Source organism: Varroa destructor, unplaced genomic scaffold (genome assembly GCF_002443255.2).
Source record: "Varroa destructor unplaced genomic scaffold, Vdes_3.0 BEIS01000006.1, whole genome shotgun sequence".
Taxonomy (NCBI): domain Eukaryota; kingdom Metazoa; phylum Arthropoda; class Arachnida; order Mesostigmata; family Varroidae; genus Varroa; species Varroa destructor.
This window is the reverse complement of record NW_019211459.1, coordinates 12,189,683-12,205,515: the sequence shown is the minus strand read 5'-3', so window position 1 is coordinate 12,205,515 and position 15,833 is coordinate 12,189,683. Positions and strand designations below refer to the sequence as shown.

Sequence of the window (15,833 nt, the reverse complement as noted above, 5' to 3'; positions counted from 1 at the left end):
TAAGGATAAGAATTTTTAGTTACGTAACTTGGTATTATTTGAAATGTCCGAACTACTAATTGCTCGATGACGGATTTATTATAGATAGACAAAAGGGCCGTTTGAAGTAGCGGGCCTATCTACAGCAGGATAAATCTGTTATGAATGCGAATTTGCGGATTATTCTTAATGCGAACATATGCTAACTGAGTGATCTTCGTGGCCTTAATTCTTTCTTATGCGCCCATAGAAGACCATCAAAACTCCTGACAACAGCGTAGTGTTAGGGGGTCATTCCTCCTTGACAACTCTCACTTCCCACAGGTAGACTAATTAATGTTTCAGTTAAGTTAGTCAGTTAATCACTTTTACTATCACCCGCCCGCTCTAAAATAGGGATATATATATATATATATATATATATATATATATATATATATATACATACACACATATCTATATGAATGTAATCTTATGCAAACTCGTACTTGTCTAATTTTCCGTGGAATTCCGGCCTTGAGCTGTACGCGGATGGGTTGTGGTCAAAAGCGCGTGGCCCACCACAGGAAGATGAGTCTAGACCGATTTAACCATAAGGTTTGATCATTTTACGCCGGCTAATACTTAGGCTATCCAACTAACGACTTCCCATGTCCACATACAACGCTATCATGACTTTTAACTAGCTGTCTGTGTGGACAAAAACGATGATGAGAACTGCCTACACAAACGCTCAATTCCCATTCGTCTCGCTCGCTGGCCCGAAGGCAGCCAGAAGGTTCGTCCGTATGGGGTGAAAAGACAAAGCGCATTACAATACGACAATTTATTTGACTTGCATATAGACACAGGGTGGATAGGCGACTGGCCGCTAATGTTAAGAACGCTTACGGAATCAAAAAAACGAGAATCCTGCCACGAGCATCATGTCCGCGCCGTGGACGGCATTAGCGCACCGGTTACGCGGGCGGCCGTATCAGCAGCACCATGCCTGATCTCGTTGTCGGTGATCAGACAGTGTCCGGAAGTGGGGTGCTATACACCTCTAGCAAGACGGTTGCGGTGGCCGCAGTTGATGCGCCGCCCACGACGCTCACGGTGGGCGGACCAGGAGAGGGCATCGGGGCGAGGGTGAACGGCTAGCCTTTAAAATGCGTGCGACCCGCTCCGGCGGCAGATTTACTTCGGCATCTAGCGGCAGAATAAGCAATTTACCGACCAATTTGTTAGTGAGAGCAGGCGATAGCGAGCTAAGCAGCTGATAAAGCAGCAGAGACAAGCTACTCGTGTTATCAAAACGTGCATTCGAACCTAGAGAACCGAGCTGGCAGTTACGTAACGTTAACAAGAGAGTTAACGTAAACAACTTCCGTCACTTGAAACGTACAAGAAGTTATCAAAGGAACTTTTCAAACGCTGAACTAGTACGTGAGGACACTTGTGACAGTGTCTTGCCACGACGACGTCGAACAGGTGCTTTGTTCAGGGACAGTTTCCCGTTGACCGTACTGGCAAAAAAGCTCAAGACGCCTAACAACGGAGTGCAGCGGAGAGTGCCCCCGCGGGAACGACAAAACAAGTTGTGCAAAAGTGTAAACAACATTGATTCGATTTTGTTGCTATAGTTTGTTAACACGTTGGGCGCGTATTAACGAACTACGGTTGTCTCCTGTTACAATCAAGTTAAGAGTCCAACGGGAAACCCATCGGCAGCGACGATGGGGAGTACACAATTCGCGCCATGGGCGCGTCAACCCGGCCTTGCTCTAATCATACTGATGCTGAGCCTCATCAATATGACGAGTGCAGACCCCACCGCTGAGCAGTACAGAGATACGATAATGCGGGGCGATTTTGGCCGTTCGGATTTGTTGACTCTGCTACGTACTGTACCAAGGAAGCGGTTTACGGAGGACGGGGCTGATCGTAATGCTACTCCTTCGTCTTCGCACACGCGGCACATAGCCAGTAGAGAAACAAAGCGTGAACGACCCAGCGTCAGCCCACCCTACTGGTAAGTTTATTTCAGAACAGGAATGCTCGATTTACAATAGTTTCTACTTAATGAAATTATATGCCACAGGTCACATGTGGTCCAGTTATGTGATGTCCATCAGATTTTTTATTAAAATAGCAGAGTAATAGTGTTTAGAGGTATAGTGTTAATAGAGTACGTTGATTATGAAGGCAAAAACGTGGTTGGCTTTGCTTCAATTAGTTGTAGTGTTTCTATCCATCGGCGATAAACAGAATTGCCATAGAAGTGAAAAATTAACATAGAAATATAATCGAGCGTATAATTATCGAGGAAGTTCGGGCAAAAAATAAGGAAATTTCCCAGAGAAGTCAACTCGTGTTCTAAGCTGGGTCGGTAGTTGCCAGAGCTGCTGCTGACAGCCTTGGCTGAGTCGAAGAAAGGCACGAAAAGCGGCTTGCCCTAGAGACGTCGCTTTTATGGTTCTAGATTCAAATAAATCAATGGATGCTATATTAAGTTTCGGGCGTTATAGTTGAAATTGTTGGGCCTTTTGTTAAAATGTTGACTCTAGCACAAACGTGTTACTGTTTTAGTCAAAAAAAGTCTTGCCCTCATTGTACAAACACAACGATCACACAGTGGTCATGTTTTTTAGGTATCCGTACCAAAACGGTGAAGACCTTAAAATCGTGCTCGCCGAACAGCAACAACAACAACAACAACAACAAAGACGACAACAACAGCAACAGCAGCAGCAGCAGCAGCAGCAACAACCCGATGGCCTGCGGCAGGCGAACCTCTACCCAACTTGTAAGTTTCTAACTCTCGGCTATACGAATGCAAGTTGACCGTACTGCTCATTTAGTGTGTACACCTGATTTAGGCGCATTTACTTTTGCAGGCTAACTATGCAAAAACGTATAATATAATACTGAGATACTAGATACTATTAAGGCGCAACTATATGTATAACGTGGTCCAAAAGCTGCTAAACAGTTGGCGCAGGTAGGCTCATATGTGTTTGTTGCGAAGCGCACGTTTCTTTTCGATCTGCACAGAAATGTACTTATTATCCTATTGTACAGGACAACCTCAGACGGATTTACAACTCGCCTTATTTTTATACTAAACATTCTCAGGATAAAAACATTGCTAAAACACTGTGTTAAAGACCAATTCAAGTACCGGCAGAACGCTTCGGAATTAAGTAAGGATATAAAATAGCTTTGACTTTTGTGCCTCGGTCGCGCCGTGTGTTTCTTGTTATTTAACGCGACGCTTATGTAGGGTTACGAATAAACGAGAATAAAATTACGACCAGCACTAGTTTCCTTTGCGTCGGCGCCTGCTTGTTGTTTAATGGGAGCTACAACAGAAAAAAATTATTGTGTGGTACAGTTAAGTCTCGAGGTGATACCTCCGTATACCCCGGAACAGCACACTTTTCATTAACCTATTCACTACCCCATCGAAATTAAGCACTATAGGCAAATTTGGGTGGCTTGAGTGATGTCAACATGCTTTAATCTGATGCCAATATATCTATTTGCTTCCTAACAATTGACATTGCGTCGAGCAAGTTGTTAATCAAAGGCCGATCTATCGGATGGACATGACCGATACATACCATATATTGTTTACCATATACCTACTTAATGGCCCTGACTTGTCCTATATTGCTACTGTTTCTGTCCGCTAACACTCGTATGTAACCGCGCGTAATACCCGGGGTCTCTTTCGATTCGGTGTTTGCTCGCAGCTTAAATTAGTTAACGTTCCTGAGGCAGTTAACCGACGTTGGCGCCTCGTGTTGTTGCCGGATCATCTAAGATGGCGGGGTGTCAACCAGAACGACAACATTCGGGTCCGATATCGAGTAAACAATAGGTGAATGAAAATAGACTAATAGATCGCAGACAGTCCGATGGGGAAGAGACTTCGGAATTGGTCGATTGGGATGAATATCTGCTGTTGACGTCGCCGTTGTTACGGCCGACATCGAAAACAGAAGGAAAATGCTCGACGATCGTACAATGTTCTTTTCTGCCTAGACTTGACCCGAACAGAAGCTCGACTTAAACAGTCACGCGAGTCATCGATTTTATGTGTACCTATTGTAGAGAAGCGATAAATGTTATACAAGTCAGTAGCAATGGTGGTCACCATATCGAAGCGGCATGATCACTGCCGTCTCAATAGAGATAGCCACCGTAGAACCAAACAACATGGTGAAAACGCCCAGTTGTCTTACTAGTAGAGCGTAGTATTTGTTAGACAGATTTTTTTCTTTCTACAAGAGGAAGTCTGAATGATGCGATTGTCGTAAATAGACAGGTGACTTCGTGGTATGAAGGTTGGATAATTATTGGGTGCCAACACGAGGCGAGCCAGCTATCGACAAATTTGCGCTTAATTCTTTATGTGCATCATTCGACTGTACAGCTGTATATGTGCAGCTGGTTTTTATTCTTATGCGCGGCACATAGGTGCGTATCTGCCTTGCTCTCCCTCTCTTTCCTTATACAGCTTTTCCCACATCCCAGAAGTACTATATACCCTCCTATTATGGGGTCGAATTTTTGGCTAAATGTACATCAGCAGGTCGTGCCAACGTGCACGCATTTTTGCGGCCTCTTTAGTTGACATTTGATGCATAATGGCTGCAACGCACTTAACTTGGAAAAACTGCACCGGTTAAAGAGATGTTTGAAACTGTACGCGCAATTCCTTGACCCCTCTGGGTTTCGGGAACCCACACGTTGTGACAGACACAACAGGCCTATTATTAACGGGTCAAAAATGGAACACTTCCCTGTCTTGCGTGCCGTTGTATTTTTGAATGCCAAAAGATAAGAAAGCGAAATGTTTATTTCTTTATTATTTATAAAAGTTTATTTAACAGCTTAAAACGCATTATTCCCCTCATACGAGGGCTAGACGCTGCCCTCTATTCGGCTACGTTCGTACTGGCCATCCTCGGTTCCGCGCCGCCAAAGAAATTGTCACGGTTCGGAAAGCAAGACATTGTGATCGTTATACCTACTAGCTTGTATTCCGACGCTTGAACACCCGATGAACGGCCACTAAGCGCGCAATTACTGTTCAAAAATAGAGTTAGGTTATAATCAGTTGACTCATTTTAGGCGAAACCTCTTCTATTGATGCGCCTACCAATTTAACATATGATGTCTAATATACATGCGCGAACGTGCATGTATCATTAATTGTTTCATGTCAAATAAGACAAATCAGCGTTAAACACCCCAAATCAGTTAAGGTTCCCCCGTTTACTTGAGTCATCGCTTTCCCTTGCCTTTCCATCGTGAACGTTTGCCACGTAACAGTCTTTGTGATCTGCACACTGTGCTAAAAATACAGATTTTCGCAGACAGGCGTCTGAGCGTCATCCGTCGAGGACGAGCAGAACTTGAATGAGCTTATCAATGGGTTCACTCTCACGAGTCTGCGGAGAACAATAACAGTATACGCGACGACGTTCATATTATTAAAGTTCCGCTCAGTGACGTTGTTTACCTGCATAACCAATTGAAGAAGATGATATGCAAGCTATTTGTCCCTTCTGCTTACTTTTGGGACCGCGATAGTTTAGCTTTGGACTAGCCTATGTAATCGGCCAACTAGCAAAGGACCCCTTGCCTCTTAATCTGGAAGTGTACGCAGCGCTCCCCAGACTTCCAGTGTTGACGAAACGTGAGAGCAAAATAGGAACTAGGCCATTGGCCTATCGCAGCTTTGCGTACGTAGATAAAACAAAATAATAAAGAACGATCCGTCCGAGTCACGAATGTACACGGAGGGCATTGCTGGGTGAGTGCTTGGCTGTAGAAGCTGGCCGCTCACGATGACGTCAATTCTTCCAGCAGCAAATCACCCGGTCGACAAAGAGTCAGTGGGGCTGCAGACTTGAGCGGGTAACCATTTTGCGCTAGTATTATGCGCTGCTACTGCCGGTGCCCACTGAACCCATCTCTCTCTCTCTCTCACTCTCTTTCTCTCTCTCTCTCTCTCTCTCTCTAGCCTTCCAACGTTTATCATTCTTTCGGATGTAGCCCAGTACGATCGGGCGGGAAGTTTCCTCGTGCTGTCTGGCCTCTGTCTAGCCTCCTTTGCCTCCTGAAAGCTTTCACTACGCTTCCAAGTTTATGGCAGTGCAATTACCGGGTCGAATCGAGCGGCGCTGAGTTGGGCTGTTTCGTTGTCAGTATTTTGATCTATCTTTGCCCGTTTTCGTGAAGTAGGGGCTACTTCACTCTCGCTGTTCGCCGATAGAGCTGCCGAGAGCTACCGCCTAGAGACTCTTCGTACTAAAACTCAACGCGTAGAGTAAGTAATGCGATTGTAGGGTAAGAATGAAGATCATGTATGGTGCCAGATGGCCAGGGATGGTGGGAAGCAGCGGCTCTCTTGTCATAAGAGGTGCTTTCTTTGCACATCCTCCCTCGTATACAGCAGAGAGCGCTTCTGCGAACGGACGTGCCCTCACGATCTCGTGCGCTCTCCGCCGCACGCTCACCGTCTTCGGCGAATTAAAAAAAGCCTACTACGAGACTAGAGAAAGCCAGAGATACAAAAGAAGCTCAACAACGAACGAAGACGTGACAATGAATTATACAGCGATGACGGTAACGGTGGCGGTTATAGTAAACCCGGCAGAACGGCAGATCGAAGCAATATACTTCAGCATTACATATAGCCGATAGTTACTCTAGCATTATGTTGCGTAACATAGGATGAGTAGAAAATACTCTGTTTCGCTGTGCATTTTGCCAGTGTCGGGAGACCATATATACAGAGTAGGGGGGAGATGGGTGGCGTCTACTTTTACATTCCGTAGCATCGTCGGTTTCCGCCGGTCGTTCTGATTCTCCAGTATAAATAGAAACGAGACAGTACTCGTATATATCTGGTAAGTAGGTGTGTGTGTACTTAACTAGCTATCTAGCAGTCTCAAAAGGCCAATTATTTATGATAGTTATCGGAATAGGCGGTAGGCGGGACAGCTGGACAACCGTTGCGGATCAGATACTGCGTGGAACTTGCGCTTAGTTACTGACACAATCTAAGCATCGGTTTGGATCCAATACTGTGTCCTCAAGAAATGCTTCTGCAAGTCGGAAGCGGAAGTTTCAGTATCGGAAATCAACGAAACAACAACTATCTGTAATAAGACGAACATCGACCTCCAGAAACACTACAAGCATCAACCGACGATTTTTTTTTTTTTATTTACTTTTAAGATAATCTCCAATTCACTCTGATCCGACAGCGGATAGGAATGATGGTCAGTCGATAATAGCCGCAGCTGCAAATGACAGAAAAATGTCTGCGCACTCGCCTTTATAACCGATGATCAGTTTTCGGTAAATCAGACGAACGGAATACAACTGTTTACTGCATCCAGGATAACCTATCACATACTCAGTGGCAGCAGACTAATAATGGACCGTCTGCTATCCCACACCTACCTCATCCATTCATATTTATTTTCTCGATGCGGCAGCAGCTTGTTTATCGGCTCAGTAATAGCTCGGTAGCCCATTGTTAGCAGTACTTCTCCATTGTCTGATTCTCATTCCGAGAACCATCGTTAAGCCGGCGGAAACCTCACTTATCGATGATGCTGACGATGATTGACACCATGACATGCATTTCGACCTATCTAGCCATGTATTCAGTGATATGATACCTTTCCCCGCTAGCTGATTCACAGATATCAACTACTACCATCACTACTACTTCCCATGGCTAAAAGTGGTTCACTGACGCAGGATCTACTTATCGTAGCAACTACAATTACCATACGACTGTAGCCAGCTATGTCTGCCACCGGTGTTGCCATCGGTCTCGCGACGGCGGCCGCAGCCGCGGCAGGTTGCTGTTACGCCTTCTACAAGACGCCATTACTCGTGCGACTACTGTCGCTGCTGTATGATTTCGTCTGGTCGTATCTGCCTGAGCGTCTCTGAATCGTCTAGACACATGACTGGCAGCGATTGACGAGCTTGGCTGGCTGGCTGGCTAGCTGGCTGGCTGGCTGACTGACTGACTAGCTTGTCGGTCGCAGTACACGTGCGGGGCGCCATCTTGGCCTCTGTTCGGCCCAATGACGGTGAACGTACATTGCGCCTAGTCATATACAGTAAGGTAGCCGTGAAACAGCGTTTTACCAAGTGAGCGCTAAGGGGAGCCATCAGACGCGAGGGTGGCGATCACGACAGTGGCCGCTGTGCAGCGAAGCTCGATACAATGGGAACATCAGCACATAAAAGATAGCTTTCTGGCTGTAACCTTTCCGTTCCCTAATAAAGTACGAATACCATCCTATATAATTAGTATTGATGTGGCTTCGACTTCGAGCGGCTCTCGTTTCAGTCTTTCTTTTTTTTTCGTATTATTATCGCAGTTTCGTATAACACGTAACAATAGAGCTCTTATGGTGTACAAACATTTTGTAAATTGTTTTCGCGCTGGAAAATAATGCACATTTTGGTAACACATCGACACATTTTCTTACCGTACATTTTCTACTTAGTTCATAGTCTGCTTACCGCTAAATATAGGGCAACTCGATCAGAAGACGAATTGCAGTCACGACAAAATGTCAAAATTGCGTTTTTTTTTTCACGAACAACGAGTAAAAGCATACGATATCCTTGACGGATCGAGCTGTTTCGGTTAGACAACTTGGCGATTGCATAGTTTGGCCCTTAACTCCACCGGTACTTGGATTTATTTATGTTATTAGATATAAATTTGTTGCTAACAGAAATAATTTTTCTGCTTTTGGACAGATTTTTCTGTCATGCTTATGTTTGTTCCGACGCTATCGCAAGAAAACGAGCGGGAAACATTTCGGCCTTGCAAAGAGAATATCGATATTTCCAAGGCCTCAGTGGAACTTCACATATCAGGATGCTTGTTATTTGCCACCGGCCTTTTTTGCCTAATATGTTCAATTCGTTTCAATAAGTTGTCCTTATTGTCTCCTTAGAGAAAAATCATTATTTCCGTTCCATCTGATCGCGTTATATATATATATATATATCGTCCAAGATGGAGAACCAAGCAAATACAGCAAAGCGGTAAGACGCGAATCGCGGTTTTTGGTCAGTTCGGTACTCGCCTCAGTCGAACACAGAACAATCTAAACATCAGCAGATATTGAAGAGGGATTCTAAGACAAGCTTTCTCTTTGTTGCTTACACACACACACGCAAAATGGCGTATTTACTGTATATCGAGTGTTGGCTGTGATCTTAACTTACGGCTTGCTTTGCTATCAAGCCATATCGGCGACTCCTCGTCGACCCATCGCGAATTTCACTCCCATATTTTTAATGCTAGTTATGTACGTGGGCTTGGCGGCTGGCTAATGGGGCTAGGAACGCCAAGCTTTCGCGCGGTTATTTGATGTTTGGTAATAATGGCGGCAAATCTCGTCTGTATATATTATCGAATCTACAATTACCACTACTGCCATCGCAGCCGTGATGAAATCTCACGAACGAACGGACGGACGGACAAACGGACGTGCGAAGCTTCGAAGCGCTTGATACGTCAGCGTCGCCGACTATGCCTTCAGCGTTCCACGCTGTTCGGTTTCTGCTCACGCTTGAGCAAATTCGGAGGCTTTTCAAGGGGTCTGATCGTCTGACGGTCCTTGCCCGCTGTTGGCTCTTGTACCCGATCATGTTAGGTGCACTGCAGTTAGCACGGCTTTTTCGCCCCCCGTTTGGGTGCCTCCAAGCGCGCTGGACAGAGGGCGATGTCGCAGCGAAGACGGGGACCCGAAAATGCGAGAATCAGTGAGATACAATAATCATTAATATCTCTCAGTGTTCTCCTATGACTATGGACAGGAGAAGTGCGTAAGAATATAGGACAGATACCATTAATAGTTATCCAAACGGTCGTCGTATGCACGGGCCTAATGCGGTCCATCATCGATATAGTTTGGCATTATAAATACAAAATTAACAATGACAGTGTACTGATAATACATTAGTGATTTTCAACGAGATAGCTTACGCTATTGTCGTTCAAGTACTGCTCATGCATATCTCGGATGTTCTTTTGAACTAAAGCATATGATCTATGATACATCGGCTATACGAGGTACGTAGTTCCTTTTGATGAGCAAAGGGTCTTTGATATTTAAGCTTTCAGTTTGAGCAAGCTGATGCCGAGACGCAATTGCTCGATATGATTGATTGCAAAAACTGATGTAACACAATTCGTATTAAGCTCATCGTCGGCCGAGCCATTGTTTTTTTGGGGCGTCACTTGTTTTGGCAATTCCCAGTGCGAGGTCGACTATATCAGGACGCCTGTGTTGTCACTCGGGTCACAGACACTAGCCCCGATCAACATCAAATAGTTCCAAGACCTGCCATAGCTGTGCCGATGATTAGAGAATCTTATGTGTTCGCTTTATCCAGCCACTTTCCAGAGAAGAGCCATCACCATATAGTTTAGCTACCTCCCAGCGCTACTGACGCCTCTGCAATAACGTACAGATTGCCGTATCGTAACGTCTTTATCAGCAAATATTGCTTCGTTCTTTATCATCGTCGACGCGATGCGTTGTCGTATCCAATCGCCGCTGGGATAGCATTCATTAACATCTCGGCTGAGTTTTTCTCTCCTGTCGCAGTCATCCGAGTGTTCCGTCATCTCGGACTCGCCATCTCCGCTGTACGCAGAGCTGAGATTACGATCGGATAGAGCAGAGCAGTACGATGCGAGGTATCATAGCAGTGCCATTGCTCCTTCAGCGCTACCTGGTTTAATAAAGCTGGAAGAGTTACCGTGAAGTGACATCACGGCCAGAGTGAACCAATACGAACGGATAGAAACATTACACGTGCGTCGCTGCGCAGTTGGCAGCTGTGAGAGGGTGCCTGTTATGAACAGGTAGGAAGAGGAAGAACTGTAGACAAGCATGTAATGAAAAGCTAAAATTAAACAGAGCTTTCGTCCGGTGCTATTAGTTTCCGTGCAGTGTTTTTATTTGCCAGTATAATCAACAGGTTTCACGTCTTTCTTATGATAAATTGACACATTTTAGGGGTCGTAGATGGGGTTGTGGCTAGTCAGGGGCTGGGATTTGGCCTGTTCAAGCCTTTGGCTCAGTTTAAACCAGTCGATCTCGTCCACGCGGGCGGTGCTTCATCTTCCCGAGACTCTATTCGATTTAGTTATTATCAAACGAGTTGTCTTTGTTATCACAGGTGAAGGTCCATCTGACGCAACGCAGTGGCAGCCAAACGGGAAACACGCTTTTCAATTCTTCTTTCCACAAATAGCTAAAATGCGATCGAGCGATCAAGTGTTAATGCCAAGATCAACCACACTCTACCTTCGTCTCAAGGTAATTTTGGGCTTCACTCTCGTCAGATTCGTATCATTAATACACGTCTACGGAATCTGCATTGAATCGAGCGCGATAGCTTTATGAGTTATATACTAACAGCTTGTATAGATAGAACATTAAACGAAATACGAAATGTGTCTGGGCAGCAAAATGAAGCTTACCTTAACTAAATCTAGGCATGATATTTCAATGTTGAACACAGGGTCCTGGCGGTTGGCGTCTGCAGAAATCGAGTACGCCAAGCTTACCCCAGACGGGAGCGACACCTAACGACGTTGACACGGAAAATATTTCCCTTAACACCGATAGCACAGCGCAAACCTACGTGATCATTAACGTCACTGAACGTGAGTGTATTTCATCATTTTTGTGGAAGACGTTTGATAGATGTAAATTCATTGTTACTTATTAAGTAGCGAATCAGAAACGTTGACACCATCCAAAGTCATAGAACGTTTTCGTTTTTGGCTGGCATAATACCAATCTATTACAGATTATCTGGAACCGTCGTGTTTAATATTCTTGTTTTGTTTTTAGCCGGATGCCGTTCAGTCCTTTGCCATAAAAGCATCCCCGTAGATCTAAGCTCCTCTTACCCTTACGCGAAGCTCAATTTGCGACTCTTCGGCCTCAGGTACGTATGCCTAAACGAAAGTTTTGCGCCCTGCATTAGCCAACATTAGAACATCATATAAATATAGTTGAACTTATTGTTCAGCTGCAATTGCATACAAGTTTACCTAGCTAATTAAGCTATTATGCCCCGTCACCGATTAGGTGGTATTGTACTTACCTACACTGAACAACTGTTTGCGGTATGATACAGATCGAATGCTTGTCGGGCACACGAAGAAAGGAACATCTTTCACTTTCAAAATGTATCTTCTGTTATTTTATAGGTGGTTCACAACAACTGACACAGAGGCACAGCGCATTGAGGTAACTGCGACGGATCCTCAAACGAAAGAACCCTTGGATATAGGCGATCTGTTCGTTGGCATGCGATGCGGAACTTCTGAACCGAGTAAATATTAGTCAAAGCGATCTTTTGCTATGAACATAACTTAAAATGAAAGGATTTTTTGTAGAAATATTTATCAGCTAGCTAAAATGACTGAATTTTTCAGGGTTGAGTCTTCCAGGTTACCTCACCAACAACCCGTCCAGGTTGGAATACCTCGAGGGATTAGCTGACAGCTTTCTCAGTGTCGACTACAGTGTTCGCAGCGCCTTCAGTTCCAGCACCGATCGAGCAACTATCTCGCACACTGGTCTGAATCTTCACGATCTGAACCAGCGATTCCAGCCATCTGTACGACGAGCAAGACTGGCACCTGGTCAGCCTCGCCTTCATCATCATCATCGAAGTTACTTCGGACGTCCTGGCAGTGGCCATCACAGAGACCGAATTGCGGACTGGCCATTGACGTATACTGGAACATCAAAGGGCGGCGATATCACTGTTGACCTAACACCCACGTCAGTTCCTGAACTCCGAGAATCGTGGTTGCGCTGCGACAAACAACGAGAATTTTTGACATTTGCGGCTGCTGGGATGCCAACGGTCGTCGAGCCGTTAGGGTTCATGTTTGTATCTTGCAAGTGCACGAGGGTTTGTGCGGACGCCAGCAGTTCGTGTCTGCCATGCGAAACTCGGGTACTCGCCAGTCAAACGTTAACTGTTAAGGAACTCGTCGACGGTGAAATGGTCACACGCCAGCGAACGATTCCAACCGATTGCGGGTGCTACTAGAATCCAAAAACTCCAAAAGGGTTTCAGCTGGACAGAAATTATGAATCTGTGTATCTACTATGGCGACCAATCTTCCTATGTTCCAAGGATTGCGGCTAGTCAGAATCACTCGATTACATCGGTCAGATCATTGTATCTAAATGATTAGCGTCTTCCACAGCCGTAGGAGAAAGCAACCACAAAATCGTGTCCCAGTAAACGTCAATATTGTGGATGTGTACTTAGCAGCGGCTTAGTTCGATAGACGAACCCGTCACGGCATTAGCGATTGACGCTCGATCTAACTAGCAGTTTGATTGATCCTGCGGCAAGGAGCTCACTAAGTCCGGTTGAAGCTTAGCGTTTGAAACTTATGAAGATGATTCGAGTGCAACCATGCTCTACAGACACACGAAGCATTCCCTTCCGCTTTATATTGTCATTTCGACTTGACCTGCAGTTCAATACACCCTGCAGGCCAACAATACACCCTACGGACCATGCACACACAAGAACTGAAGTGTCGAAACAAATGAAGCCATATGACCTCATCCCGCCATATGAACGCATTACAACTATTACATCATTGTATCATAGACGTTGCTGCCTAGTCAATCTTTTGAGAATCCGCAATCGAGACAAACTCTTTTTTGTTATCCTTGCTGACGATCAAATAGAGACTCGCGGTACGTTTAAGGGTCACTTGTTAAGTCCCATTGCTCAATTGCACCTCAACCTTGTTTGAACATCTACATCACTCAGTATTTCTAGCGTAACGTGCATTATTGTATCTTGTCAGTCGTAATATGTACCTACATCAGTGGATAAAGAGAAAATCGTAGATACGCTATAGTATCAAGTGTGGTACCGAAACCTCAATTTTGAAACACCCTTACCTCGAAATACGGACTGAGTGCCGTTCAGTGAGATGGAGGTACTATCAACCACACACATACATTACGTGTGTCACGCAGGTGGTATAGCATTCCATTTCACTATTACCATAGTTACTATTATTTACTTAGTTGGCAAAGTAGATTAATTCAAAGCCATGTTATCAATCCTGTCAAATAGCTTCGAATCGAATAGATGTAGCAGGCGTATATGCTACTACACAAAAAGTCCTGTTTGGCGTGCTGGGCTCAGCGTCGTGTTCCTATATTAAAGAAAGATCATTGCCCACGTCCAAGGCGCGTTTCCTCTGTGTTTTCCCTGTCATCGTTCATGTTATATATTCACATGCGCCCTGGGCAAATATATTTGATAATAGCAGACAGTTGGGGGCCAGAAACTAGATGTGGAGATCAATTATACAACGATCAAACAACCGTCCCTAATCAGAGTTTTCTCGAGTACCCGAATATGCCATGTCCTGTGCCACCCCCTGTATAAGCTGCACTGTGTGTCTTGTCTCCTCTTTTGCTTGCAATCCTTAAATATTTCTCTAAAAGCAGGGTATTTCAAAGCTTATCGGCAGCACACACTCTTGTAGTAGTGCTTCCGCTATTATATAACTTATAGTACGTGAACATTCAACAGGGTCCAATATTGTGCGACTTATTGATGCACCGCAATGACAGTTTGAGCATCCGTACCACTCAATCGAATCGTTAGATTAGACTACTTTGAAGAGGTGTTAACTTACTTTGCTGACAGGCTCAGTTCAATATCTGGGCTACTGAAGTTCTGCTTTGGACAAAATTTGTTATTTTGTTTTTTTTTTATATATATATATATATACTTTATAAACCCCTGTATCATGGTTTTAGTGCAGGCGCACGAAATTATCATGGACGTACAGAGTTCATTAAATTGGGGTTCTATTATAAAAAAGATGCCTTCATCTACGAGATCTGTTTCTTCGTTTTAATCTCATTAACTGAGATGTCGTGCAATCTTCATATATATCAGCTTCCTGTTTTGTTGCTTCGGGCGCCTCGTGCATCTATTGCGCGAATTACCGTCTCAGAAGATAGTCGTTGACTTGAAGTTGTTCAACCTTTTATCATAAACCGATGAAATCAAATTTGCACATATCCTTTATTACAATCATGGCTGAAGTGGACGGAAGAGCTGCCCCTGGTTACATTGCGTGATTGTTCCGTATTCTGATCGCAAGATATATTTTTTTCGTTTGAGTCTCCCTAACCAATGAGATTCGACTTGTAGTACTTAACTATCTACCATCATACGCCTTTCCCGAGCTGATCCATCCATCGAGCTGCGTTGTGTTAACGTAGTGTATATTATTTTTGTTAAGCATCATCTACTAAACAGACGATCGTAAGTATCTGAAAGGCGTCGAACAGCTAAAAGCAGACAGGCAGTTCATGGTCTTCGAGAAGAACTCGTCTTTTTCGTGTTTGTTAGTGCCTGTATACTGTTCTCGATGTATCTTGGTTTTATCAAACATTGATTCGTGAGCATTTACGATAAAGCCGCGTTTTTCTTTTCATCTAGCCCACGCGTCAGCTTACCTCCGCCATTCAAAGATCTCCGATGGTCGTAGCATATGGAATACGAAGTAGCAGCAAAAAATGAAGAGAAAGACTGGCGGACAACGAGATTAAATTGAAAAACCAAAAAAGTCAATAGCAAAAAATTATCTATATGGATAGAAGATGCGACAGGGCTGTAGAGGAGGCCGTACATTTCGTAAGTTTACGCAAAACTAAAACGGGAACGTGCAACCTATTCGTCATACAACTGCCTCGTTTCCGAGTCAATTATCCAAGGCGTTAATTATATAT

The 15,833-nt window shown here is 44.4% G+C and overlaps 1 protein-coding gene across 1 annotated transcript; it reads left to right on the top strand.

Annotated features, from left to right (window-relative positions):
- The first annotated feature begins 1,116 nt into the window (after positions 1 to 1,116).
- Positions 1,117 to 15,827, top strand: LOC111253424 (uncharacterized). Its single transcript, XM_022812765.2, has 7 exons — positions 1,117 to 1,993; positions 2,613 to 2,767; positions 11,209 to 11,348; positions 11,554 to 11,698; positions 11,889 to 11,985; positions 12,251 to 12,375; positions 12,479 to 15,827. Exons 1-7 carry the CDS (start codon positions 1,698 to 1,700, stop codon positions 13,102 to 13,104), a joined length of 1,584 nt encoding a protein of 527 aa, XP_022668500.1. The 5' UTR covers positions 1,117 to 1,697; the 3' UTR covers positions 13,105 to 15,827.
- Positions 15,828 to 15,833: the final 6 nt, after the last annotated feature.

Excerpts from the sequence above, each read along its gene's own strand:
- LOC111253424 (XM_022812765.2), top strand. The coding sequence starts at position 1,698 with ATGGGGAGTACACAATTCGCGCCATGGGCGCGTCAACCCGGCCTTGCT. Across the intron at positions 1,994-2,612 it reads AGCGTCAGCCCACCCTACTG|GTATCCGTACCAAAACGGTG; the intron begins GTAAGTTTATTT and ends CATGTTTTTTAG. Across the intron at positions 11,986-12,250 it reads TTGCGACTCTTCGGCCTCAG|GTGGTTCACAACAACTGACA; the intron begins GTACGTATGCCT and ends GTTATTTTATAG.